The 12702-nt window shown below is 38.7% G+C and overlaps 2 protein-coding genes across 2 annotated transcripts in view; both read right to left on the bottom strand.

The window, feature by feature from the left end:
• Positions 1–2463, bottom strand: part of si:ch211-266k8.4 (TBC1 domain family member 10B) — a 64452-nt gene extending 61989 nt beyond the window's left edge. The window contains exons 1-3 of the mRNA XM_051382078.1: positions 2215–2463; positions 1318–1405; positions 1100–1207 (exon numbers count right to left, since the gene is read on the bottom strand). Of these exons, the coding sequence (XP_051238038.1) occupies positions 1100–1207; positions 1318–1405; positions 2215–2357 (339 nt within the window). The 5' untranslated portion in view covers positions 2358–2463. The remainder of the gene's footprint in view (positions 1–1099; positions 1208–1317; positions 1406–2214) is intronic.
• Positions 2464–5054: 2591 nt separating this feature from the next.
• olfml1 (olfactomedin-like 1) lies at positions 5055–10392 on the bottom strand. Its single transcript, XM_051382086.1, has 8 exons — positions 9829–10392; positions 8713–8816; positions 8394–8584; positions 8059–8162; positions 6967–7158; positions 5975–6155; positions 5726–5885; positions 5055–5482 (listed from the first exon to the last, which is right to left on the bottom strand). Exons 1-8 carry the CDS (start codon positions 9955–9957, stop codon positions 5326–5328), a joined length of 1218 nt encoding a protein of 405 aa, XP_051238046.1. The 5' UTR covers positions 9958–10392; the 3' UTR covers positions 5055–5325.
• Between the last annotated feature and the right edge of the window lie 2310 nt (positions 10393–12702).

The raw sequence follows: 12702 nt of genomic DNA, 5'->3' as shown, positions 1-12702 counted from the left end.
TCAAGTCACCAGTTCTTATACAAAAGAACCAGGGCTGCAACCAACACATTTGGTTGTCATTTAATCTGCTGATTATTCTTTTGACTAATTCAACTGAATTGCCAAACACAGAACACAAGCTGATGTTTTCAAATGTCTTGTTTTGTCTGATCAACAGTCTAAAACCCAAAAGAAATATTCAGCTGACAAAAATGCAACAAACAAATGCAACAAATCCTCACATCTGAGAAGCTAAAACAAAGGAATGATTGTCATTCATTATTTGCTATTTTTGCTAAAACAATGGTTGGAAAGACTCAAGGTGATAAATCAATGATAAATTCAGCTCTGAGAAAAACAGTAGAATGATTTCCAACTTACACATAGTTGTAGCTGATGTTATATTGACATTGAGATGTTAAAGAATTATTTTGAAATGATGAAGAGATTGCTGTTGAAAAAAAACAATACAGTATTCTGTGTGGGTTTGTTTTGCAATAATTTAATCCTGGAAATCACTTCCTTAATAAAACCAAGTGAGTAAAAGTATAACAGTATAAAAAGTTAGGTAGAAGAAATCCAAAAAACATTTCTGGTAGTAGGGATGCACGATATGGATTCGACACGATAACCGATAATTACCTGCTTCTCGTGGCCAATACTGATAAGTTTTACATTTTTGAATTTTAAAAATAAGTCCATAACCTGTAGTTTTTACACACTTGAGGGGAAAAAAGGTTACACCATAGTGAGCAAAGATGGATGGTTTAATATTCCATAGCTCTGATATGACCAAATCCAACTGACATCACAACAAACAACAGGTCTGACTCTTTATATGTTTGTTTACTTTGAGTAAAGTTCATAAAAAAACTTCAACCATACTTTGGCTTTCATAGAACATAAAGTCCATTAATTGTTTTTGCATAAGAATTCCAAATAAATGATTATTGTTATATCAACCAATAACATATCCCTATCTTTTGGCACTGTTAGAAAACTCTGTTCCCACTTCCAAACTCACTGTGTCATTTCGCAAGGGAGTACAACGGTATGCAACATTAATGGCGTTACAATGACACAAGCCGCTCTTTCCAGTGCACGTCTCATTGTGCTTTACCTGGTAGTTAAAGTCACTGGTTTCTCTCAGGCTGTCAATGGTGAGAAGACACTTCCACACTCTACCTCGCAGGCTTGGAGGAATACCCATCCTGATAAATCGCTCAATCTGAAAACACAGAATGAGTGAGAGGGAGCAAAGCAAGATGTATGTTTACAACTATTGCATGGTTCAAAACATGAGGGTAGATTATTAACAACACTGGAGACACTTCTCACCTGGCTCTTGCAGATAAAGCTGGCTCCATTCCAGTAGCTGAGCAGCTCACACAGCTCTTTCACCCTCACTGAGCTCAGCTGGGGGTAGCTGACAGACAACAGAACAAGGTGGATTCAGACTCATTCATCAGTTTTATTCAAATCAGGCTCATATTCACATTTTCTATAAAGGCAAACAGGTAAAACTTCTGATTCAAAGAAAGATGACTGAGTCTATGCTGATGTGAATAGGATTTACTATAGCCTTTAATAATTCCAGTATGGTGTGGGGGGGGGGGGCTCTGCTCCACAGCTTTAGGGTTAACAGTATACACAAACTACAGATAGACATGTTGGAGCGACTTATACACCTAAAAGAATTAATTTGTGAAGCAATATCAGTGGACAAATTTCTATTAACGGTACTCCTAATAACTAAATTGTGTCTCAAAGGTTTGTCAAATCTGATAAGTAACGTTAAATAAGCACCATTAAGCATAATTTGTTTATTTTAATTTTATTTTTTGGTCACCAAATGGTTGAACTGGAACAATAGCGTTGGCGATTCACTTTTATACTCTTTTTTTTTTTTTACTTTTATTACTTAACAAGACACCACTTCAACCGACACAGCAGTCTAACATAACGTTACATTAAGTTAATTAAACATAAGTTAAGCATAAAAGCGCTTGCATATCACTGACACCGTTTTAACGACGTTTTTGTAATTAATTAACGGTAACAAGAGTGAAAAGAATAATATGAAACACAACAATGTAACGTTATGGGTGTAACGTTGCCCGAATAAAAAAGTTTACTTTACAAGCCCAGAGTCACAGCATGTCGAGAGAACTCGCAGCTAGCTTACGTTAACGTTATTAGCTGCCGTTAGTTTTCAGGAGTTACCCAGCCCCGCACCTGTACTCATGACATCGGTGATGAAGTTTTTGCTCCTTTCGTTTAGTGAGAGCAAAGCCGAATTCATCGAAACGCAGGTTCTCACTGCGTCTTCTAATCGTTGAGCTTCTCCTGCTGGCGTTACTACCGCTTCTCCTCCTCATAGTTTTAAAAAGCAGTCGGTTGAGCACAGTTTCAAAAGAAAACCTCAGCAGTCAACAATGCCCCGGGAGCTGAGCCGTTGCTGTCACACTCAACGGTCAGCCTGGAGACGCCCCCTTCTTACGTCACCACCAACTGAAAATGGGCGGGATGAATCAGAGCCCGTTAAACAAAGAGGAGTCAGCTGCGGACAGCCTGACCTTTACCGGTGAATGAAAAGAGAAAGAAGATACAGACATTACAACCTGGCACCAGTTCCATCAGGGTCTTATCAATCTCAACACCATAACTGTTAACTGTTAAATAACAAGAATATTAAGATATATATGAGAGAAAGTGAGACTGGCATACAGATTGATCAACCACAAGAACATGAAATGAAACATGGTTAGTTAGTTCGTTATCTAAATATATATATATTATTATTATTTCAGGAAAGTTACAGTTAATTTGCAAATTGTGTAAAACTAAAATAGACATAGAGCACATGAGGAAATCTGTCTCCTCCAAAATGACTGTTCGACAGCTGTGGTTGAGACAGAGGTGCCCTTCCTCCTACAATGTAAAACATCTGATAATATAAGGAACATTGATTTGAAAACAATGTAAACTCTGCAACCCCAGATCTCCACGATCTAAATGACCATCAACATTAAAAAGGATTCCAGGAGAAGAGACAGGGCATATCTTGCTGCCCAATATGTATAAACATGACACAACCTGAAGGACAGTGAGTGACCTCGACACACTGTTTCTTTAACTAAAAGTCTACTTTAAAGTTTTCTTTTCTTACTAATCTGTATATACTTTACATTTACTTTGACAATCTAAATGTCTGTTTCCCCATGCCTTGAATTGAATTGAATGCTCTATACCTCCCTGATAATGTGTGATCCTATAGACAGTAGAACCCATGGCGACCAGGAACTCAAACATGGACTCAATAAATTGTTCCATCTATTAAAACTGCATTCGCAGAATTGGGTGCCTTTGGTGTCCCCTGGATCACCAATACATTGGTATTTTAATAAAGCACAAATTGAAACAGAAAAAGAAAACAATCATGTAAAGTCAGTAAGAACACACATGAATGGATGAATGAATGAAACCTGTGAGATATGAAAAAAAGTATTGGGTCTATGAGTACCCCAGTCAGTAGGATGAGGGTAATCATAGTGTTGTTTTAAATACAAATATTAGACCTTCTCTACAACTACCTGTGTCTCTGACTATGCTGCCATTATAAATGTAAATTATAAAACATGGGGGGAACCCCCTGAGTCACTCCCCCCTGACATCAGTACTACCGTGCTGCCTCATCATCACTTCACAGTAAACCCCTATTTGATCACACTGATGACAAATTCCATAGTCATCATCACTGCTTTCTGTATCATAATCACAGTGTAAGGAGGAATAATCCTCTTACATGCAGGTAAAGATAAAGCCTCCAAACTACCTCACATCTCTTCGCTAATTTAAATCTTATAACACACAATCCAAAAAGCTACTTGACCAGTTTATATTACCTATAGGCTCAGTCAGCACAAATCCTGAAAGAACTTTTAAAGGGAATGAAGTACAAATAGCTCTCCAGCTAGATTTGTTTTCACTTTCACTTCTTAATGTTTTTACGTCTCCTGAAACACTTTCTATTCCCTGTATTTTCTCACTTTCTAACACACACATCATGTTCATATTCACTTAGTACTTTCTAAGAGTATGGCATCAAAGTGTTCCAAAAACACAACTTTAATCCAACATACCTCAGTGCTGTACTAGATAGCCCTAAGTAATTGCAAATGCAAGGGAAGGAAGTTAAAGCAACAGCATAATGTATGTCCATACATATGAAGTATGCTAAATGTTTCTCTGTGTGTGCATATGTGGGTGCAGCTAGATAAGTGTACAGGTATATATGTGTGTATAGGTCATACACATGTGATTCATCCAGGCAAAGTTTTAGGCAGACACAATAACTGGATATACTATACACACATAGCAAAATTGGTTTGGCCACACACACAGTCCACGTAGACTACAGATACAGCAATGAATTATAGTCCACATGTGGGCCAGATCTGGTAGCCACATATATATAGACATAGCTATATCTCAGCCAACTGTATGATCATAGATGACCCTGTTCTGGCCCTGTGTTGGACCAGACAGGTTTCAGCACTGGCTCCAGATGTCAGCTAAAAACCTTAACTAAGACTCTTCATTAATACAGACACTTGCCATAATTGGCCAAAATGAGTAATCAAAGACAGTATTATAAACAAATACATTTTTTTCATGTCACACCATTTGCAAAAGTGTAAATTGTCATTAGACAGACAAACTTTCTTCCTCTCCTCTCTTTCAGTCCCTTCTTTTCTCCCCTCTCCTCACTGTATGTGTAGTAATGCATAGACATAAAGTTAAATAAGGACATTTAGCCAGTAAACACTAGAACTGAACACTGAAAACCTGTGTGGTCCAACACAGGGCCAGAACAGGGCAAGCTATGGTCATACAGTTGGCAGGGATATGGCTATGTCATGGACCACATGTGTCTACTAGATTTGGCCCGAGTGTATGGGCCAGACCAATTTTGCAATGTGAGACAGGTTATCTGATGAGTCAGCTTTTCCGTAGTCTATCTTAGCGTAAAAAATGTAAATCACTCATTGAGGGCAAGTTAAAGAAAATACATGTGACACTTAAATGTGCTTTATTGTGGTGATACAAGGTATAAAGCCTACATAATGTATAAAATGCCTTTGGTTGGACATGATCTTTATGTCTGTAATAATTAAGAGCGATAAAGGCAGCATCCATTGCCAGCAAAGGATCACTATACTGAACAACAGCAGATTATAAACTACTCATCAATAACTTTCCTTAACTGATGCTATTATAAGTGATGTTTATTGCATAACTTTGGATTGATAACACAGGTTTTGAAAGGGTGAAAGCTGTAGATCTTCATTCGGCAGTGACTTGGTCATGTCTGCGTGTCTCCACTTTGTATATTGTCTGGTAGCCGTCGTCCCAGGCATACAGCTGTTTGTCTCCAGGGTGATAGTGGATGCTGCTGTGGCTGGTGTAGCGCTTTGGGAAGAAAATCACTGGACTCTCATCACTGCAGATGGATGGTACAGAAGAGAGAAAATGTTTAATCAAATTCAAAGATCGCTTCTGCTGTGAACACTTAATGATGTGGATGCAAAATGTCTGTGTGATAAAAAGTCTCTTCTGATTGAACATTTAGTTGACCCTGTTTTCTGTTTTTCTGTGCATGCACGTGTGGATGGTTAATTAAGAGGGTGCTTGTTTGTGTGAGTGTGTAGGTCGCTGTATCAGGTTGTAATGTGTGTAGTTCAACCTGTGGATGGTGTCATGGATGTCGTAGAGACACTGTATGGTGGAGCGTCCTCCATAGCGTGTGTTGTAGACAACATAGAGGGTCCCACATATTAGGAAGGCTCCTTCAGCATCACGGCTTCTACACTGTGTATCCCAGGTATATTCTACTGCCAAAGTTCCTGAGGTACAAACAAAAAACAAAACAGTATAGGCCAGGTTACGTTTCTTACATATATGTATGTATAAACCTAGGGGTGGTATGCTCTACCTTTGTCCAGTTTAGTAATGACCAGGTTTCCTCCGTACTCAGGGTCAGCATGGATGACCCAGAGGCCAAGTTCATCCACAGCCATGTCTAAGTAGGTGTTGGAGTTCAGACTGTATACTGGTAGACGGCCTGCTCCTGGTAGCAGTGTACTGTCCACCACTGTTCCATTCAACAGGTCTACCTTTATGTGATGGAAACAGATATGAGACAAATGTAGAAACATATAGTTTTGATATTGGCGTCAGACATGTTGTAACTGCATGATTTGGATTTGTACAAATAGGACTAAGAGTCTACAGCCATGCTAGTGGCTCAGTGAGGCTGAAATGCTAATGTCAGCATGCTAACATGCTCAACAAAACAATGCTAACATGCATATTTAGCAGGTAAGGGTTTATCATGTTCAACATCTTAGTTTAGTAGCTTGCTAAAATTGCCACTAAACACAAAGTACAGCTAAGGCTGATGCGAATGTCATTACGCTTGTAGGTATTTGGTCATAAACCAAAGTATTGGATAAATTAAAATTTTAACTTCCTGATGGCACAATATGAAAAGGCAAAATATGACCAAAGTTATTATAATTTGTCCTGAGGGGGACATTAATATCTGTACCAAATTTCATGGCAATCCATTCAATAGACTTTCTGTAGCAATTACATGTGCTCCAACACAAAGTACCCTGAGAAAAGTCGGCTCATTTTACTGGAACAAAATTGTTTCTTTTGGCAGCATTAGCTCGGTGACCTCAGCTAACACAGAGCAGCGAAGGAAATAGGACAAACAATCAACTCCCCAATGACTAAGCTTCTCTGAAGTGATCTGGACTCTCCAGCCAAAAGCTCCACAGCAGTTCTAATTCAGCATGAAGTCAAATCAACAAACTGCAATCAATTCAACCCTTTTATATCTGACAAACATAGTGCAAATCAATTGCCTTGATGGGAAACACACATGTAAAATATTGGGCTTTGATTAGTTCAGCCACACACCTTCAGTATCTGGTTGGGTGTGTCCGCCTTGTGGCAGTAGAGGAATCCATTGTAGACCACATGACCTGTCCCCTGCCAGTGAAAAGGCAGCTGCACCACCTTAGCTGGTGGGGCGGTAGTCCTCTCTGTGAAACTCTGCAGAGAAACATACTCCAGCAGGGTGTTGTTACGAATTCCACTGAGCAGATAGACCTGAAAGATTTACAGATGTGACCAGTTGAGAAGTGAGTGAAAATAATATTGTGCAATTCAGCATTGTTGTTCTATTCTTGGCTTAAATATAATGATTTTCTTAATCTGTGGTATTCATGCAATTGGCGACTCTTCTTTCACATTAGATTTTTCTCTTGCTGATGAATGCCATTGTGATATGCAAAATCTAGAAAGGAGGCATTACTCTTTGATTCTGATGGACTGATACAAAAACCTGATATTGATAAGATCTCCTCCAGACATGTATTCAGACACACATGAATAATCTGCTTGGATCATGTGCAAAAAGTAAAAATTCCATGTTAAAATCCTTAAAAAGAAAAAAAGAAAAAGAAAAAACTAAGTAAGTGTCACTTTTTTATGTAATCTGTTTAAAAAATGTTTTTTGTTAAAATAACTTTTACAGTTCTACAGAGTACAGTAAAGCTCAAACATCTAAATGTAGGAACAAGAAGAAAAAAATTGTTTTGACTGGAGGGGGACTTTACAGACTGATTCATTTAATAGAAAAAAAGTCTTTCTTATTTATATTTCTGAGATATCCACATGAATAGGAAAAATACAATACTGAACCATACATATACGGGCCCCAAAGTGTGGATTTTTCATCTATTTCAGTAAAATGACTGAACAGGGCAAAACCACGATGTCAGCAATCATTCCAAATGAAATATAACTGTTAAACAGTGTATGTGATGTAATCCAGGGTGAAGGACAATTCATTTTGAATGTTATGAGAAAAGGTCAGTGATCGTCCATCGACAGCCCCATACTGAGAGGAAGATAAGCACAGGCTGCTGCCCAGAAAGAAACACAGCTGTCTCCACCCTAAACACTCCCCTATTTACTGTAATTACATCATCTTTAAAAAGAACGGACCTTAGCTGATCCTTCAGATGGGTCCTTGAACCAGGAACCAGAGGTATCTCCTGTCCTCTTCACAATCTTGAGAGACTTGATTTGACTCAGGGCAGTGCTGCAGTCTGGAGATGTTGGAGAAAAGACCATGAATGAATGGATTTTTATTGAATAGTACAGCGCAACATTCGGTTCAGTACAAGCCTGTTTCTGTTTGTCTGGCTTCGATGATCTGCCCCTTTACTTTTAATATCTTTCTGTTTTTCCCTCCACTAATACATAACCCCACTAGACAGATAAATGCAGTAATCATCAGTGCACACACACTCTGTACACTCTACACACACACTTCCTACCCTTCTCCACTTTAATCTTGGCTTTCTTTTTCTGCAGGTCCTGTTCTGCGGCCTTTATCTGTTGTTCCAGCAGCGCCTCCTCCATCTCGATGTCAGACTGGGTGGGAATCTTGTTCTCAAGATATTCCAACTCTCTCTCCACCCGGTCTACTCGCACAGACACGCTGTCCACCAGGCTCTTCACCTCCGATCTGTGGAGCAAAACGCTTCAGTTCTGACAATTCTGAAGTTCCTTCATTTAGTCTATTTCATTCATCCATTCTTGTTACTTGGGCAATTTGGGGCAAATGTTATAAAGTTATTATTCAGTCAGGCCTACCTTACAACGCTGAGAGTGGACAGATAACCCCTGATTTCAGAGGAGAGGTCATAGGTCTTCTGGGTGACACCCACTGTGTTTTGCTCACAATGATTCAGACGCTCCTGATATCAGTGAAACAGAGAACATGTGTTGTAGATACAGAGTTAAATCAAGAACATGTGCCTTTTGAAAGAAGAAATACATTCTTCAAACTTGGTGAATTCATAAAGAATAAAACACACTCTTGCTCATTTTAGTACGCCTCAGCAGGTTTGCTGCTCAAGCTCTACTTGCTCAACTCGCTATCTTGCATGTCTAGTAGGTTCCGGTGGCTGTAACATAAGCTTATGTTAGCAAATTGAATTAGATTTTGCAGTATAAATATAGTGAGTCAGTTCAGTAATTATGCTTACTTACTTGTGCTGTTAAACTACATTTTAGCATTGTTGTCTTTGGTTGCTGCTAAGCATTAAACTCGACTTTTGAAACAGATGGGTGGCATGGGCTGGCAGAAAAAATGCCTGGGCAGCCTATCTGGTAGCAAATTCTGTTAAATATAATATAAGACTAAGTGATAGGCTTAAGTTCAATTAAAAAACATATTTTTCTGAAGATTTAAAATGTTTCTTTTTTTTTTTACATTTAGATATTTCTATTTAATGTTTTAATGTTTCGCTTAACAGCAGCATTAACAACCTCGGATGTTCACACTAGTACCTGAGAGTGCTCTGAAATGAACTACATCATAGTACATTACCTCACTGAGCTTTACAGTATACTGTATCTCTACAGATGACTAACATATTTGTAGATGTTGACTCAGTCAGATACCCATAGGAAGACATTATACAAATCAGTCAGCTGAGATAATGCCAGAGCTTTGGCATCCATGCAATCTGAGTATGGTGAAAACACAAAGTGATATTCTGCTCTATACCTGCTCATTTTAAGGTCGGATATTTCTAACATCATAGCAAGAAAAGTGGAAAATCTTATGCAGTACAAGATAGCAGAATATACTGTATATTTAGGGTCATGTATGAGTAACATTGCAAGCAGTAGTTAACAGGGTTGAGGTTGTGCTCTGAGGGATACAGGTACCTGATGTTAAACAGAAGTGCAGCAAGCACTTACCTCCATCTGAGCCAATCTCCTTTCCAGGTACTGGATTATAAAGGCATCCTGGGACGAACCCTGACTCTGAACTGAACCCACAGTCAGATAGAGAGATAGGAGAAGGACAAGAAGCACTCTGCCAGACATTTCTAGCACTTCTGTCAACAACTCAGCACGGAAACACTGCTTCTACAATAACAACTTCACAATGTCTGTGTCTTGTCAGTGACAATGAGAGCTTTTCCTGTATTTTTGAAGTTCTCCTGCAGAGTACAATCCACTAAAACAGTCTCCCACACTGAAAATAAGCCAAAGGAAAAAACGAAAAAGATCAATCCATATGGCTTCAGTCACCGTTTACAACAGTCTCGCTGTGCTGAAAGTAGTCTTTGATGGTCTGTAAACGGCTGAATGATCTTTTTTCCTCCTGCTTTGCTTAGAGTTTTGCTCCAGAACTTTCTGTCTTGTGTCTCCAATCAGTTGTTGCTCCAGTAGATTTGGATCCAAGTAAACCTCACCCACAGTCCCTCCCATCCCCTCTCTCTCTCCCAGTCTCTCTGGCTGTCTCTCTCCCACCCTTCCCCTCTCTGGAGTTTTGTGTATTTGAGGTACAAGAGAGAAAACCAAAAGAAAAGGGAGAGAGACAGTGAGCTGCAGTAGGATCAACCAAGATAGTTCATACCCTATTGGTCAATCCTGCAGTTTTTTATTGTAATACTCTCCAGATGGCCCGCTGACACGTCCTCAGTTCCCACACAGAGCGGAAGCTGTTCAATAAAAGTTGTTAACTAGGTATACAGTATCAGCACCACATTACACAGATAAGAATATTCAAATTCACCTACAAAACACACTCAATTTTTACAAGACTACACAAGTAGTTGGTTATCAAGCGAGACACAAAGGGTGTTTCCGCTGGCAGGATTACAGGTTTCATTTTAGACATTGTATTATGTAGCCACGAAGCAAATATTACATACTTGCCTTGTAATTAATTTGCTCCAAATTCTAGACTATGATGTAAAAGACATGCTATTATCTAATATCATAACCTCCCAAAGCAGTGGTTATTCTGAATGAGGAGACTGAGGGCTTAACAAGTTAGAATACAAATAGATTCATATACAAAAAAAAAAAGATATTGGACTTCAAAAATCCAAGTTTGAACATCTTTGGCAGTGTGGTTTCTGGTTCTATTACCACCCCCGGTTATCCAGATGATATTCTGACTGATTTAGGTCCAAAAGTTATCACTGCCATTATGGATAATTCCTGGTTTGCTGCTCTTGGTTGGCAACTTTTATCTCCATCTGGTGCTTTTTAGAGCCACCTGGGTCTGTTTCCTGGGCTTTTTTGTTATGACAGACAACATCTGGTTGTCAGCCTTCAACACTGTACCAGATCTGGCACATATTATACACAGACCTTCGTTTGAAGACGCAACTGTATGTGAACAAGACAACGATAACAGAGGATAAGACACTAACACTCTAACAAATCTACATATAACTCATCTTCTTAGCATTGTCTGTTGAGATCTTTAGTGTTCTATCTTTAGTCAGGCCTCTGCAGTTATACCAGCTTTCTACCATGAGATGGCGCCACATCATATCAAGAATACTACATCATGCCACAGTAGCAGGCCTCATCAAGACACACCCACTCCCCCCTCCACCTCACCTGTGGTCTGTAATCATAGCCTATACTGCTCAATCCTGTGTTGGGTGCAGTGGAAATAATAAGCTAGCTGGAAAATGAAAAGGAACAGTAACAAAGCTTGTGATCAGAAATGCACTCTACTGCCTTTTTGACTTGCAGCCCCTTAAAATAAATCAATGTTATATATATGCGTGACTCCAAATCACAGGTTTCATACTGTATGTCTGTGGCAAAGGAAATAAGAAAATGACTGTAACTAGAAACAAGGACTGTGAATTTTGTCCCCGCACTTAAATATGAAGCAACTGGTATGAACAGGAGGAATGGTTACAGCGAGCAAAACCCTTTTTCAATGTTCTGATCAGACTATTGTTATAAGACAGACTGAACCTATCATTTAAAGGGTTCAGTAAGTAATAATACAACACTTTAAAATGTACAAGTAAAAGTCCTACATTCAAAGTTTTACTTAAAGCAGCAGCGAGGAACTTCATTTGTGCTGATTCTGGAGGCCTCTGGATTGTCTCCACTGCCTCCTTTCATTGAATTCAAGGGGAATCCGACCCGGTGGCAAGCATAAAGAATAACATAGAAATAGCCAGTGTTCTCGCTGATGATCTTGTTTGTCTATGTAGGTCACTTGAAGACATCAGTATTAAATCTAGACTGTTTCATAACCAGTTAAAACCCGCTTGTTGGTATAAGTAAAGGTACTGACAGCTGTCAGTGTTATTTTTTTGTATTGTATCATTATTACGGGCGCATTAATTATGTGACACTTGCAGTTTGAGGTGGAGCTCATTTGTCATTTGAACTGCTTCAGATACTACTTGGGAATACATACATTTATAAACAAATAATACATTTTTATTTCAAATATTAATCCGAAAACTAACTAGTACTGTAAAGGTATAAGATTTTCCTAGAATGCCAGAATTTTAGCCTTCTCCTGCCAAGTTTGATAATTTGTACAACTGTTGTTGAATAGTTGTATGAAAGATAGGATATAAATAAACTGTATTATAATTATTTAATATTATAAATATTATTATTATTATGTGTTCCAAGGTGTTGACCAATAAGAGCACAGAGCGCTCTTTCCTACAAACTGTAAGAATGGTGATGTAACAGAGGAATTACGCTGAATTTCTTTTCAGAAAACTCATGCGATTGTCACTCACTATACCATCAATTCTTAATAAATGAATCACACCTGTGGGAGTGATGGCACCA

Source organism: Dicentrarchus labrax, unplaced genomic scaffold, assembly GCF_905237075.1.
Source record: "Dicentrarchus labrax unplaced genomic scaffold, dlabrax2021, whole genome shotgun sequence".
NCBI classification, from domain to species: domain Eukaryota; kingdom Metazoa; phylum Chordata; class Actinopteri; family Moronidae; genus Dicentrarchus; species Dicentrarchus labrax.
The sequence above is the reverse complement of the archived record's forward strand: the minus strand, read 5'-3'. Positions and strand labels throughout refer to the sequence as shown.

Coding starts and splice junctions, on each gene's coding strand:
- olfml1 (XM_051382086.1), bottom strand. CDS start 9,957: ATGTCTGGCAGAGTGCTTCTTGTCCTTCTCCTATCTCTCTATCTGACT. Junction 8,817..9,828: donor GGAGATTGGCTCAGATGGAG/GTAAGTGCTTGC, acceptor CACTGATATCAG/GAGCGTCTGAATCATTGTGA. Junction 8,163..8,393: donor CAAGATTAAAGTGGAGAAGG/GTAGGAAGTGTG, acceptor CAACATCTCCAG/ACTGCAGCACTGCCCTGAGT.